Source organism: Scyliorhinus canicula, chromosome 5 (assembly GCF_902713615.1).
Source record: "Scyliorhinus canicula chromosome 5, sScyCan1.1, whole genome shotgun sequence".
NCBI classification, from domain to species: Eukaryota; Metazoa; Chordata; class Chondrichthyes; order Carcharhiniformes; family Scyliorhinidae; genus Scyliorhinus; species Scyliorhinus canicula.
Window position 1 is genome coordinate 17,824,135 of NC_052150.1, and position 15,816 is coordinate 17,839,950.

General features: G+C 40.3%; 1 protein-coding gene across 4 annotated transcripts in view; it reads left to right on the forward strand.

The window, feature by feature from the left end:
- The window catches only part of LOC119965813 (dnaJ homolog subfamily C member 13), a 138,844-nt gene that overhangs the window by 66,592 nt on the left and 56,436 nt on the right, over positions 1-15,816 (forward strand). For all 4 annotated transcript variants that reach the window (XM_038796672.1, XM_038796669.1, XM_038796670.1 and 1 more), the window contains 8 exons: positions 3,367-3,449; positions 3,964-4,117; positions 5,183-5,286; positions 5,374-5,533; positions 11,653-11,715; positions 11,904-12,005; positions 12,090-12,194; positions 12,850-13,052. In XM_038796672.1, coding sequence (XP_038652600.1) covers positions 3,367-3,449; positions 3,964-4,117; positions 5,183-5,286; positions 5,374-5,533; positions 11,653-11,715; positions 11,904-12,005; positions 12,090-12,194; positions 12,850-13,052 — 974 coding nt within the window. The remainder of the gene's footprint in view (positions 1-3,366; positions 3,450-3,963; positions 4,118-5,182; positions 5,287-5,373; positions 5,534-11,652; positions 11,716-11,903; positions 12,006-12,089; positions 12,195-12,849; positions 13,053-15,816) is intronic.

Sequence of the window (15,816 nt, forward strand, 5' to 3'; positions counted from 1 at the left end):
GCATTGCAATTCTCAATGTAAAAACGTGATGTGTAGAAAACTGCTTCTGGGGACTAAAAGAGGATACGATGGTAAAAATACTGATTTTGATAAAACTTGAGAGGAAATTATCACAGATGTGTTTCCCTCATGTGGTGATAGGCCTATGGGCCATATCATAATTGGATGGTGTGAGACCTCCAACCAGCAGGTGGCAGTACCAACACATCATGTGGTCTCAAGACCAAGATCATGTGACCTGGGGACCTGTATATAAAGAGAGGCTCATCCGGCCATCTCCAGAAGAACACAAGGTAGAGGGTAATAAGATGTACGTGTAACAGGTCAGCAGAAGGTGTACGTTCCAGAGGAATAAACAGACTCCATGATAACATGGTCTGTATCAGATTGCCTTCCTACCACACAAGACACAATAAAAGGATCTTGGTTTGGAGAGATCGAAGTGTTTAGTGAGTTAATTTAAAGTACAAGGGACTAAACAACCCCTCATTCAGGACAAGACTAGTTAGACTGATGGATAAGAACCGTGTGTATCAGATGCATTGTGAATCCTGACAGAATTTGAGGCATGTTTTCTGAGTTTGTTTGGGGAATATGCAAAACAAAAATGACCCGACACGCTAGATAAATTTCCTGACGTACACTTCAGATTCTATATCGGTCCAAGAAGTGCATATGTTAAAGGAGAGTTGAAGGGAATCTAAAAATTTTGCATCCAAGTGCTGTAAACCTGCAGCAAGCCAGAAGGTAAAATCCAGCCCAGTGTTTCTCGTGTTCAGCAGTAGTTGGTGCTGTGGAAGTTTGCAAATAGTGATTTTTCACTCGCTTCCAGACCTTTTTAACTAACTATTTGCAGACCTTTTTAAACTAGTTATTTGAACTGATTTGAATATACACTTTCTGATTAATTTTGTGGCTTCACAGGACCTAGGACCTATGTTCTGACTGGTATCTAGATTCTGCAAATTGATGTTGCGTTCAGACAGGTCCTTACTGTTAAGCATCACTCTATATAGTTTGTCCAGCAATCATCAACTTAATTGTAACTTTTAATGCTTAATTTTTTAAGAGGACGTGGCAGGTGTTGCCACAATTATTGTATTTAACTTTTGTTACTTTATAAACTGCTACATGGCGTAGCTCCATCCTACGTCAGCAACCTTTCAACCCTATGCCCTTATCTGCCCCACGTTTGACACTGGTCTACTGTGCCTAACCATTTTGATCTTGCCATTAGTAGGGCATTTAGGCACCCCTTGTTTTTGCCGTGTGAAATTCTCTTCACATGCCAATCAGCATTGTTGCATCAATTTTGCATAACTTGAATTGGGCTTCTACTCTTCAATCATGTTGGAATCTGACCTGCCTTTGCCTCAGACAGTGTCAAATCCAAGGAGAGAGTTTCTGCTTTGGATACGATTGGTAATCTGGGTAATAATTTTAGCCCTTTGTATCAAATAATCCAGTGCAACAGAGTGAACATTCTTAACTCAATTGTTTGCGTTCCTGTGTCAAACATGGGCAATGTACGGTAAAGTACACTTTGCTGCTCTGATTAAAATTAATTAACAGCTCCTGGTGCTTGTTCGTTCTCCAAAAATCCTTGTTGTGTGGTTGTATCCAGAGCTTGAAGGGTGAGCCATGTTGAATCGACAAGGTGTTGGAACCTTCACTCTTTTTTTTCATTTCTCAATTGACCCTTGAATTCTGTAATTACTTAGCGTAAGACCAGACCGCTTCTTGAACTTGTTTGACCATTTGGTTAGGTCATGCTTGTCCTGAATCTTGACTCTTGTCTACTCACCTGGATTTCCATAATGGCCACCATTTCTCTGACATGGGTCAAATTTCAAGGTTATGCCCCTTGTTCTGGACTTAAACCTTACTGAGGAAATAGTTTGTCTCTATCGACTGCTTTTAATCATCCTAAATACTTTAGATCACCCCATACTCCTCTGTTCTCCAGGGAATACAAGCTTATCCAATGCAACCTACCCTCCTTAACCAAGGTTTCACTATGGTGAACGTTCCCCATATAATTCAGTATATCCTTCTGGGTTTGCAGTATCCAGAACTGAATGCAGTGGTTCAGTTAGACTCGACCAGAGCTTAGCTTAGCTCTATCGTAACTTCCTCTTCTTTGTCTTGACGTCCCTCTCAATAAAGGCCAATATTCCATGAGCCTTTTATTTATTTTTAGTCTATACTACATCTTTTAGTGATTTCTGTGAAATGAAAATCGCTTATTGTCACGAGTAGGCTTCAAATGAAGTTACTGTGAAAAGCCCCTAGTCGCCACATTCCGGCGCCTGTTCGGGGAGGCTGTTACGGGAATCGAACCGTGCTGCTGGCTTGCCTTGGTCTGTGAGCTAAACAGTACTTGAAAGCCCTAAATCTGTCTGCTCCTTCACAGTTCTCTGTTTCTCTCTTTTTAAAAAAAAAATACTGTCTTGAAGCCAAACTGAATGATCTCATTCCCCACTTTGACCCTCGGCTCCCTCAGTTTTGCCCACTCACTTAAACTGTTGTCGCTGTGCAACTTTCTGCAGCCATCGACATTTTTACTTCACTTAGTATCGTAAGCAAACTTCGATATTTGACCCTACTCTTTCATTTAAGCACAAGCACTTTTTAAATATACTGGAAAGCTGAAGCTCCAGTACAGACCCCTGGGGTTCACCACTAATCACAATTTGTTTGTGTATATACCCGTTATCCGTTCCCTGACTCCTATCTCTTAACCAATTTCCTTTCCATGTCGGTCGGTTGCTTCGAATTCCTTGCATGCTCATTTTTGTTTGGAGCCTTACCAAATGCCTTCTGGAGGTCCATGAAAATAACATTCGTAGACGCTTCATTAGCACCTATTACCAACTCAAAATTTAACTGGATGCGATTGATCCTTTACGTCCCATGTTAGCTATCTAAAATTAGCTCATATTGTCCTCAAGTGCTCTGCTGCACTCTTCTAGCTGTTTTTTTTTGTTCTTTAATCAAGGAAAAGTTGTGATTCCGAACCAGCATTCCGGATAGTGAAGGCCCTGACCACATGGGTACTAAATCTAACTCAAAATGTAAATGGGCTAAAATGCAAATTGTTTTGACTTATTCAAAGTATTTGCTTATACATGTTTCAGACATAATTATTTTCAGGTTCCATATCCTGAATTTCACAGCTCTCCAAGTTTATGATTGATTGATCATGATACTCTTGCTGGGAAACATCCAAAATTGCAGTATTGGAGCGTTCTTATGTTCTACTAGTAATCTACTTCCACAAATAGTTGTAACTTTGTGCCCGGTAACAGTGTCAATAGTGTTTGCATCAATGCAATATTAAAGCAGATTTTTTTCTTTGATTTATAGAATCCCAACCAAAAACCAGTTGTTTTACGCAAAAGGCGACAAAGGATTAAAATAGAAGCAAACTGGGACCTCTTCTATTACAAGTAAGATATTTTCCCGGCATTTTGAACTGTTATGTTTCTTCCTTCAAATCAGGGGTGAGAAATAGTTGAAGCGCCTGCTGTTCTCCCTACTCTAGACACTTCCTGTAAAGCTGTGACTAATACAATATGCTCACACGGCTGCCTTGAATTGGTGGTTTGCCTGAGTAATATCAACTTGTCTGTCTGTGGACCACATGACAATACTGCGTGTACTGCCAATAGAGAAATTGTAAACTTTATTAGAAACCTTTTTCCTCTAGGGCATTTTTTTGTGTGAGCTGTATTGCATGCTGCCTACAAGATGCTTCGGGGACCCATAGGAACTTGGGTTTCTTCATGTATCGAACAACTTTCACTTATTGTACAGTTGTACTATAAATGGAGCAGAGTGTATATCATCTCTGTAGATAGCTTATTTTTTGAAAAATTCATTGTCGGAAATGATGCTTAAATATAGTTAATACATACCCTAATCTAAATTGAAATTAAAGCTTTTTTCTTTCGATCCTCACAGATTTCAGATCGATCATGCCAAATCTAACTTAATCTGGAATTACAAAACAAGAGAAGAATTAAGAGATGCATTTGAAGCAGAAATGAGGGCATTTAACATCGACAAAGAGCTGGGCATTGCTAGTGTTATCTCTTGGAATCACCAGGAATTTGAAGTAAGAGAAAATTACTTCTGTAGTTGAAGTTGTTCGAATACAATAAAACAAACAATTATGTTTTATCACTTTTAACAAAATTCAGCAACACAGGTGTGTTTGCCACTAGCAGGATACTCCTGTCAACCAAAAAGCCATTCTCTGTCACAGAAATGAGTCATGTGATGCAAGAATTTGAATGCCGTGCGATGCTAGGTATGTGCCTTGCGTCCCAAAGACTGACTGGTCATAATCAAACAACTGTTCACAACGGACAAGGTAGTGACTGTACCCAACCAGCCCGTGCTTGCAAAATTCACAAAGGTGTCCGACATTACATGTGATTCTGTGATTGGACAGCACTTGCTAAGAATTACGCTGCCAACTGATTTAAGATCATCAGTGGGGCTTGCAGTGTGGCTCGCTTATGCACGCTAGAAGCTAAGTATGTAATTCATGCTAAAAGCTACATTTATTAACGCACAGAACCCTATTCTTTGCAGACAGAAAGAGCATATGCACACATTGCGCCTGTTCCAAGTGAACAAAATAGGCGACTGCCATTCTCTGGTTCATTCCCCAAGCTAGTGCCTTGACCAGTCAGAGCCAACCTGCCTGTGTGGTAGCAAAGCTTGGTAGTTAACTATCAGTCATCAGTTAACTGGTGCATTCACAATGGCAACACCTCTACCAATCAGGGTCGGCTTGCCATCCAATTAGCAGTCTATAATCATGAAGTATAAGTTGTTGCTCTCTTTACATTTGGTATTCTTGCAGATGTCCCGATTGAGTGCAAGATGCAAAGCTTTGAAATGTCTTTTTTCAGCGAAACTCAAAACATATAACATTGACCAAGTTTTAAAAAATGACGGAAGTGTCCAAAGAGTTTCATCTGAACGATGGGGTGTTATGTTGTTGCCCATTTTGTATTTGATTTTGCTCATGTTTGTTTCGTGTCGTGTTTCTGCCAGGAGAGTTTTTGTTTTTTTTTTGGTAATATCTGGTTTGTCCACTACTGCATATGGCTTTTAATTGATACCAGGGAATTTTCAGCACTGATGCCTATTGTTTAACTTTATTGTTCAGGTTAGGTATGAGTGCCTTGCGGATGAAATCAAAATTGGAGATTATTATCTACGCTTGTTGTTGGAAGAAGGTGAAACTGAAGAAAATAGTACAATCAAGAGATCGTAAGCCTGAATCCGTTTAACAGATTTCTTTGTCTAATTATATTTTCCCCCCCATGTACCTTGTTTCAATGTGTGCATTTATTGCAGGTATGAATTTTTCAATGAGTTGTATCATCGCTTCTTGCTTACCCCTAAAGTGAATATGAAGTGTTTATGTTTGCAAGCTTTGACCATTGTTTACGGCAAATGCTATGAGGAGATAGGACCATTCAGTGATACTAAGTACATTATTGGAATGCTGGACAGGGTGAGCACAACAAATCTTTTGAACTTTGTTCTTATTAGCTTAGCACATCTTTTAGACAAGCTGCACGTGGAACTTAGAATTGGTACCATTCAGAAAAGTGTGTTTTCATTGCAGTAGCATTAAAGTCACAGTTGTGCTAGTCTTAGAATTTTTCTCTTACCTAATTCTCTCCCTGCCAAAACTGTGCAGCTGAGGGTTAAATTGGACCCATTTTGTATTTCATTATATTGGGACATTGTAAACAAAAATTTATTTTTAAAAATTGCTAGCTCGTATTATTGTACTTTGCAAAATGTAATTGAAACATTTTCTTCCCCCCCCCCAAACAGGGCAATTTTAGCCGTTTCTTTTAAGGAATCTATTCTTCTGTTACCCTGTAACGGTGGGGTTGTTCATGTGCGTGTTGTAAAGACTGTCCCCTTCACTATGCTTTTTTGACATGATGGTTACTTCGAGTTTCTCAATCACTACGTGGTCTGACTCTTTGCAGAGGTTTTGTCAACATACAACACCTTGGTTTGCAACGAGACCTTGGCTCCTAATCTGTCAGTCAAAATCATTCAAATATTCAGTTTAAAAACAGGATACTTTGGAATGAAAGGAGTTGCTTTTTTTTAACCGTGCCTCTTCTCTGTTCCTGCCTTATTAGATTCCTTGTGCAAAAGATTAATCTATCCTAACTATATTTTTCCTTCAGGACAGTACTCCGAAATGTCCATTTTAGCAACACCTGCAGCTTGGGAGCTGCAGAGTTTATGCGTGAGGAATTGGAATCCAAGAATTAAACCAATGGCATTAAAATAAACCGTTATCTGTTGCATGCAAATAAGATATCATCCAAATACATTAAGCGTTAGGTCCATTTTTAACTGCTTTATTGTACTGGGGTAAGACTGTCATGTGGTGCATCCGAAACACAACCTTGTCCTGAATCTTGCATTTTGGTGTTTCCAACTTTGTTGCTTTACTTTGTTTTAAACTTGCTGATTTTGACATAGACAGATTCATTGCACTGGTCATACGGTTGCAAGAATTTCACGCCTTGCTGTGAATTTCGTAGAGTAAATGAAATCCTCCATGTCTTTGTATTGTGTGCACCAAGCAGTGTCCTGATGCTCACAACCGTTTGCAGGTTAGAATACCAAACTCATGAACATCCACTGTCCTGAACGGAATAGGATGATTAATTGCAGCAGAGACACTTGAGGGCTCTTCAAGAAGCAGAAGTTTCATACCTCTTAGTTCCTTTAGTACACAAAAAGTACACGCCAGTTTTGGCTAGAAAATTAAGTATTTGGAATGTTCCAAAGTGACAGCATTAGTTCAGTCGAAGGTTCGTTAGGCTGGATCCTGGTATGAGAGGATTGTTCTATTAAGACAGATTGAGAAAATTTGGCTGATGTTCCCTGAAGTTTACAAGAATGAACTTGTCTTCCTCTGCAGGAAAAGCGGCCAAGATTGCCATGCCAGAATGGGGTTCCTGAACCACACCAGATGCTCAACAGTTGAGCACCATGGCCCAAACCATCACCTTAGGAGATGGAAGGCTGCTGTAATTAATGACACATATAAAATTCTTATAGGTCTTGACAGGGTAGATGCTGACAAAATAATCTTATTAGTGTCACAAGTAGGCTTACAGTAACATTGCAATGAAGTTACTGTGAAAAGCCCCCAGTCGCCACATTCTGGGTCCTTTTCGGGTACACAGAGGGAGAATTCAGAATGTCCAAATTACCCAACAGTACGTCTTTCATGGCTTGTGGGAGGAAACCGGAGCACCCGGAGAAAACTTCAAAACACTGGGAGAGCGTGCAGACTCCGCACAGACAGTGACCCAAGCAGGAATCGGACCTGGGACCCTGGTGCTGTGAAGCCACAGTGCTAACCACTGTGCTACCGTGCCGTCCATGTTTGTGCTGGGAGTGTCACAGGCTGAGAATTAGCCATTTAGAAGTAAGATGAGGAACAAAATCTTTGTGCAAAGCGTTATGAATTTGCAATTTACTGGATCTGGATGCTGAGTTGGTGAGTATGTTCTAAAGGAATGTACTAAAGGAATTAAGAGGTATGAAGATGGATTTAAGATAAAAGATGTTCCTGTTTGCTGGCAGAGCAGGCTAGAAGGGCCATATGTTGTTGTCTCCTATGCCTTCTGCTCTTGGGTAGTTGAGGTCATATTCCATGTTAACTAAAGTCAAGGTGGAAGATTTGATCTTGAGCCATTTAACTTGTGTCGCAATTGGTCCAACACTGTCCACTACTGTTCAGAGTCCATATTAGTGCAACGCAGTTTAGTTGAAGCCTTATTGAATATCACATCCTAGAATGGCAATAGTTATAATGCAGGCACTATGCCCTGCATCATAAAATTGTGGTAATCTTCGTCTTGCTGATGTCTATTGCAAAAATAAAGTTGGTCAATATTTGTACTTTAAATACTAAAGCAAACTTAAACGATACTATGGCCATGAAAATCTGAAATAAAAACAGAAAATGCTTTAAATACTCAGCAAGTCAAACTACTTCTGCGGAGAGAGAAACGAGCATTTCAGGCCAATGACCTTTCATCAGAACTGGAAGATGCTCGGGATGAACAGCTTTACAGCAAATACAGAGTTGGGGAACTAAAGATGAGTCTGTAGGAGATGTAACAATAACAAAAGGAGAGAAATCTGAAAAATCTGACATTCCTGGGAAGGCAACCTTGGATGGGAATGTGACTAAAGGGCAGGTAGAGCCCTGGGGGTTTGAGCCAGCCCTAACACCTGCCTAGACATAACCTACACTAACCTACATTATCAGGTGGCTGCTGTCCGAGAGAAAATGGGGGTTAAAGCTGCAAAATTCAGTGTTCTGGCCGGAAGGCTGTAAAGTGCTCCGAAGAGAGAAGAGTTGCTGTTTCTTTAGCCTCTAGAGCTTTATTGGAAATAATATTAGAGATCAACAATGGTGGTCAGCATGGAAGTGGTACCTTCGCTTCTGTACTCGCCTCGTTACTATCTTTTTTGCATTATTATCAATTAATCATGCTTGCCCTCCACCCCATCACAGATCCCTGCCTATTGTTTTCCTGGCTCTTTCTTGCTTAAAAGCTGTGAAATCTCCGCCATCGTCCCATTCTGATGAAAGGTCAACAATTTGCGCAAGTCTCCAATTTGCTGTCGACCTGCTGACTGTGTCCAGTATTTTCTGTTTGTATTATTGCCTGGCATGGTAAGATTGATGCAGGTTCCGCCTTGGCTAGTGTGATGGTGGGCTGGCACCTTTAACGTAACTAAATGTCTCCACAGGAACATAATAAACCAAATATGATGCTGAACCATTTGGTCAGATGACTAAAAGCTTGGTCAAAGACATGGGATTTAATGAGTGTGATAAAAGGAGGAAAGCATGAGTAAGGAGGGGGAAAAGTCAGAGGGAGGGTATTCCAGTGCTTGGGGACCTAGGCAACTGAAGGCATGGGACCACCATTGGTGGAATCATTTAAAAATCGGATTCACGAGGCCAGAATTGGTGGAGCATAGATATCGGAAGGTTGTGGGGCTGGGTAGGATTAGAGGGGTCAGGTCATGGAGTGATTTGATAATGAGAATATTAAAATTAAAACTTGAGGGGAAGCTAATGTAGGTCTGCAATCATGGGTGTGATAGTGGAACAGGACTGGGCGCGAGTTAGGACGGGCAGTAGAATCCACAGGTCTGTAGGATGTAGAATGTGGGAGACCAGCTGTAGAATAACAGTCCAGAGGTAAAAGGATGAATGATGTCTTCATCAGAAGATGAACTGAGCCAGTGATAGTACATTTGAGCTGGTTGTATTTCAACAGCATTGTTTCAGACAGACCGCTTCCCAGCATTACTCACACTCCACTAACACCAGTGAGGTGCAGCTCTCCCGAGTGAGTTAAATTGTCAATTTGAAGTGACCGTAAAATCCATGCTTTCAGGAGAGGGAGGAAAATCATGCATCCCAATTCCTTTGGGACTTATTTAGATTTTTTTCAATTTGAGCCGTTTCATCTCTGAAAGCCCTGATTCTGAATTGAAACTTGTACTGAACTGGTTCGCTAACTTGTAATGTCAGGTTGGTGACCCCAGTGCTAAGTGCATGAAGAATTACCCACAGCAAATACTTTATTTTGCATCACTTGTAAATGTATTTGTTACATAGCATGCAGCCTCTTTCTCAAGGAAGAGTGCAAAACAGGATTTGGTGGGGGGGGGGGGGGGGGGGGAGCTGGGGGCTGAGTTTGAAGGAAGAGAGGAGTATAGAAAATTTGAAGTGTTATCTTCAATTGGGGGTGTGATTCTGTATTTGTGATATCGGTGCAGCAATGGCTTATTCCCTTCCCATCACCGTATCAAGATCACCCTCTTGACTACTGCAGACAGTGGACTGCAAATCTCAAGCAACACTCTGTAATTCAAGCATTTGTCAAATGGAATCTGGCTGAAATGTCCTGCCTTTCCTTGAGCCCTGCAGGGGTTTGGTGGCTGGCATTTCGGAGAATCGTGCACCCTGGGATCACATGGCTATTGCTAACAGCCTGGGATCATCAAATAGTTTTTGGCGTGCATTCTACCTTCAGCTTTTGGCATCTTTCTTACTGAGTTTCCACATTTAGATTAAATATGCAAGTGTATCTTCAGGCTGGACCTCCCATCTGGTTAAACTAAAACTTAATTAAGCAGATGAAGTTATCTGGGCACATTTTGCCATTTTGCTGTTGAGCTTCAGTTATGCAAGACCAGAAAGTTGAACTTTAGCTTGTATCTCAATTTCCTGAGTTCCATTATGCTGGCCTGCTCATCCTTGTTATACCAAAGATCAGTGCCGAGGAAACCAGGCCAAAGATATCTATTTTCTCATACAGGAATTCTGTATGCATGAATATGTATATAAAACCTTGACGTACACTAACCCTGCCCCAATCCTGCATTGGTTCTGGTTAGTGCATTAATTACATTATTGCCACAAAATTATAGGCCTTTGATACGTTCTTGAAGTTTTTTGTTTTCTCATTAGAACGGAGAAGGATGAGGGGCGACTTGATAGAGGTTTATAAGATGATCAGGGGAATAGATAGAGTAGACAGTCAGAGACTTTTTCCCCGGGTGGAACAAACCATTACAAGGGGACATAAATTTAAGGTGAATGGTGGAAGATATATGTCAGAGGTAGGTTCTTTACCCAGAGAGTAGTGGGGGCATGGAATGCACTGCATGTGGAAGTAGTTGAGTCGGAAACATTAAGGACCTTCAAGCGGCTATTGGATAGGTACATGGATTGCGGTAGAATGCTGGGGTGTAGATTGATTTGTTCTTAATCTAGAACAAAAGTTTGGCACAACATCGTGGGCGAAGGCTGTTCTGTGCTGTATTTTCTATGTTCTATAGATGTATATTTCATGTCCTAATTGTCCCCAAACTTTACCATTGACCATCCTTCTAATAGAGTATACAATATTTTCCCCCATTCATTCATGGAACTTGGGTGTCGCTGGCTTGGCCAGCATTTATTGTCCATCCCTAACTTCCTTTGAACGGAGTGCATTTCCGAGGGCAATTTAAAAGTCATTCACGTTTCTGTACAGTCACATGTAGGACGGACCAGGTAAGAATTGCAGATTTCCTCCCCTAAAGGGCATTGCCGAACGAGATGGGGTTTTTACAGCAATTGACAATGGTTTTGGGGTCGTCATTAGACTTTCAATTCCAGATTTTATTGAATTTAAATTCAAGTTTTACCATTTGTCATGGTGAGATTTGAACCTGGGTCTCCAGAACATTACCCTGGGTCTCTGGGTTACTAGTCCAGCGACACTTAAATTAGCTTGAGACTAAACTAGCCAGTTCCAGTTTGGCTGAGGGATATTTTCTTCTTGAATTTACCTGAGCTAATTTTGCTTAGTTTCTGAATAGTCTGCATGGAAAAGTCGCAATCTATTTCTAAATTAAGTGATTTAACAAAACAATTTAAAGAAGCAACTATTTTAAACATTCTGATGCTTTATCCAATGTAATTATTCAGATTTAATCCTTCAATTAGGCTTTATTTCACCATTGTGATCAAGATTTCAACCAAGTCACAGCCAACATTGATCTTGTGTTTTGCAGTGTACAGACAAACTGGAGAGAGACAGACTAATTCTTTTTCTAAACAAGCTGATTCTTAACAAGGTGAGAAGGTATTTAAATTTCAAAGATGATGCTTGGTTCATTATGTGGAAAAAAAAAGCGCACCTGGAAACTGTTCTTTTTGCGAGTTACGAGAAACCCTAACTAACGCGAGGTCTTATAACTGAACTGGATATTCAGCGTAATCCAAATCATTACATTGAATACTTGGAACCTATCATTTGTTTCAGAAAAATGTTAAGGAAATCATGGATTCCACTGGAGTGAGAATCCTTGTGGATTTGCTTACTCTGGCACATCTCCATACCAGCAGAGCTACTGTTCCATTGCAGGTATGTATGATTGGCTCTTTTGCAAATCTGATTTGAGAATGTTTGAAATATTGGAGAAATCACGCCAGTTATGCTTAATTTCAGAGCAATGTTATTGAAGCAGCACCTGATATGAAGAGAGAAAGTGAAAAAGAATGGTACTTCGGAAATGCGGACAAGGAGAGACTTGGTCCTTACAGTTTTGAAGAGGTACGTTTCAGTGAAATGTGCCGTGTTGTAGCAATTCACTAAACTTAACACTATTCTTTACACCTTCATCAACATGTAGCGATGTATAGCAGCTTTGCGTATTTTCAGTACTTGCTAAAATAGATGTTGCTGTGCTGATTTTGAAAGTGAGTCGATTCCCAGCCTAGCCTCGCGTGACCAGGAGGGCCTGGCTCAACTCGATGCTAGCTGCAACAAAATCTAACTAGCTGAGAAATAAGTTGTCTTGTACTCGGTCTCATCAATTCCCATAGATGTTTCCTGAAATGCAATATGAACACATTTGAAGGAAATAACGGAGTTCAGTAGAAGTGAATAGATTTCACTTTTAATGTTTTGCCATGCTCTGTCTTGACCTCATTTCACCCTCATTTTCGGGTAAATTAGATGAGTCAGACAAGTTATGACAAAGACCTCCTAATCGCATCAAATACTGTATGGCTTGCTGTTATCAAACAATTCTTGTGAAGACAGTTGTTCCACATGCCCACTGCTACCTGAATTATTCATGCAACTGGACATGTCGATGTATTGCTTATTTTTCAAAGTAAATAAATCTAAAGTTAAGTCAGTGCTCATTGACGTTCGTCATTTGTGTTACCACAAGTTTAAAGTACTTTTTTTTTTTTCCCCTTAGATGCAAGAATTCTGGAAAACGGGTGTATTGACGCCAAAGACTCGTTGCTGGGCACAGGGCATGGATGGCTGGCGGGCACTGCAGGCAATTCCGCAGCTGAAATGGTGTCTGTTAGCCCATGGACAGGCTGTTCTGAATGAGACTGACCTTGCTACTCTAATTCTTAACATGCTCATTGCCATGTGTGAATATTACCCCAGCAGGTACCAAGGTGGCTTCCATTTGACATTTATTTTAAAACAATTTGTTTACAAGAGCATGGGAATGGTTATCAAAGTAGTTTATATAAATCGCTGTTGACATATAAGGAATGATAATGGTAGTTGCATGATATCAAATTTAGCGAGCAAAATGATAAACCGATTGAGAATGAAGGAGGGCATAAATGAAGGGGAAAGATGAGTCAGTGCAGCAAAATATGCAGAATAGTGACATAAATATATCCTAAAATGATATTTGAGTGATGGGGCAGAGATCTGGGTGAGGATAAACAAGGGTATAAATTGAAAAATCCATCAAGATGCATTATATTTTTAGGTTTGCACATAATGGATTTAAATATAAAAGCGAGGAAGTGATGTTGAATTGATTGGAACGTTTATGTATGAAATGCTGTTCTAAGTACGACACTGTTGGCAAGGAACTAAGCTGTGAAAAGGGTTGCAGATTTATTAGAATTTAACCATGAATGAGATATTACAGCTATGCAGAAAGGTTTTATAGGTCGTTGCTTTTCACAGGTTAATGGGACCTAAGAGATTTTTTAAAAGTACTAAATGTTTTTGAAATGGCAATTGGTCAAACCATTGAAACAGTCTTTCAGTAATCATTAGAAAGAAAGACTTGAGTTTATATTGTGACGTCCGTGCCCGCCAGACATCCCAAAGCTCTTGACAGCTAATGAAACGCTTTTGTTATGTTGTTGCTGTTGGAGGAAACCCAACAGCCACTTTGCATACTGCAAACTCCCACAAACCGTGTGATATGTCAGACAATCTGTATTTGTGATGTTAATTGAGGGATAAATATTGGCCAGGACATCGGGGATAATTCCACTGCTCTACAAATAATGCAATGGGACCGTTTAATCCACTTGAGAAGGATGATGTCTAATCAAAAAAAATACATTGATTTCCATCCTGTTGAGGTGCAACCTGCCACTTTTGAATAGGTGCTCCCTGCCCAATCCCCCAAGGAACTTGAGGTCCTCCTCATGCACTGCATCTCAACCCACACGTTAATCCTTCCTATTTCTACTCATGCTACCATGTGGCACTGGGAGTAATCCCAAAGTACTAATTTTTAACTTCCTACGCAACTCCTGAAAGTCTCACTATAGGGCCACAATGCCTACTCTGTGCAGCGCTCCCTCAGTACTGCACTGGAATGTCGACCTTTATTTGTGTTCCAAATACTAGAGTGGAGCTTGAACCCAGAACCGTCTGACTCGGAGATGGGTGTGCTGCCAATTGAGCCACGGCTAATGCAGGTGTTTTAAGTCTGAAGATTATCAGCAGCAGAATAAAGGAAAGAGATCTTGATTTGTTGAAATGCAGGGTGCTTAAATCAGCTATTAAGGTTGCATCATTCCTTTCCAAATACTTATCCAATTTCCTTTCAAATGCTGTTATAGCATGAAAATGCAATTGGAGAGGACGCTTCCTGGTTAAAGGCTAAGTACAGTTGTGATGGGTTGAGTGTCTCTGGGTTTAATGTCTATGATCTCAGTTTGTCTGGGACTGATGCATATTCATAAAATACTAGAAGATGTTGCATGGCATTGGTCACAGTTTTGTAGTGAGATTTGTGCTGATTGTTTTAATGTGTGTATTTTGACTCTTGCCTTTTGACTTGTGTAGCACACCTGATTGTATCTTACAGTTTTAGAGGGTTTTGTGTTGGCATCAACATCTTTCTATGAATTTTTTTTTCCTCTCGAGTTCCTGGGAGTTTGGGAATGTTGTGATTTCATGTGTTAAAGTGGCATGTTATGCTGTCTAAGTATAGTTGACATAGTGGTATCTCTGAAATTGTTTTTGGGCCTGTATGCTGAAAGCACCTGAGTAACATGTTTACATGGTGTTTGATTATTGTGCCCTGTTGGTTTTTAAGTTGTACTTAAATGTTGCCCTGGTACCCTCAGTGTCTTTATTGGGATAAAATGTGACCAACCTTCTGTGATGTTGTCTACCAACACCCTAAATCCACCTTGAGTGTCTTTTTATCTATGTGGTGTGGATTCCCGTTGAATGGTGACCAGTATGCCTCCTTTTCTGGACCTTGCAGTACATTCTTTTGAGATCTAGGGAAGGTTGCTCTTAATGGCTGGAAACTAGGTTTCATTTTGAATGGTGTTTTCTTTTTATGTGGTTTCCTCCCCTGTTTTTTTTTAATTCATTGGGTTGAACTAGGTCAGGTTAGACAAGTGTCTATAAGCAGAAACTCCTCTGCAGTGTGGGGGGTACATAATATTTTGAGTAGTATAAGGGAAGTGTGAGGGAGGCAGAATGATTAAATCCTGCACGCTAGCGACGAAATGTTGAGCTACTTGATTAGATAAAAAGTAACGCAGGCAAGAGGAATAGAGCGACTGCCATCAGGCGGAATTGGGAGGTGTGGGGCAAGGGCAGAAAAATGAAACCAAACTGAACCAAATTATAAATTAGCAATAAATATCTTCAGCTCTGCTGCTAGTGTGGTGTCAGGAAAAGATAATGCAGCCTGGCATTGACACAGGCACCACCAGCGGTGGGAAAATTAAATTACCATTTATTTAACAATGAATACTTGTAGAAATAGGCATCTACTCCTGTAAGTGTTACCAAGGGTTGAAAACCAAAGATAGACATGACAAAAGAGAGCTGAAGAATTTTATTATTTCTAGTTCGATGTCTTTGAAGGCACATTTTAGGCTTTATTTTCGATTTTTAAGTGTTGCTGTAAACTAACTGTTCTAGACTATTACAT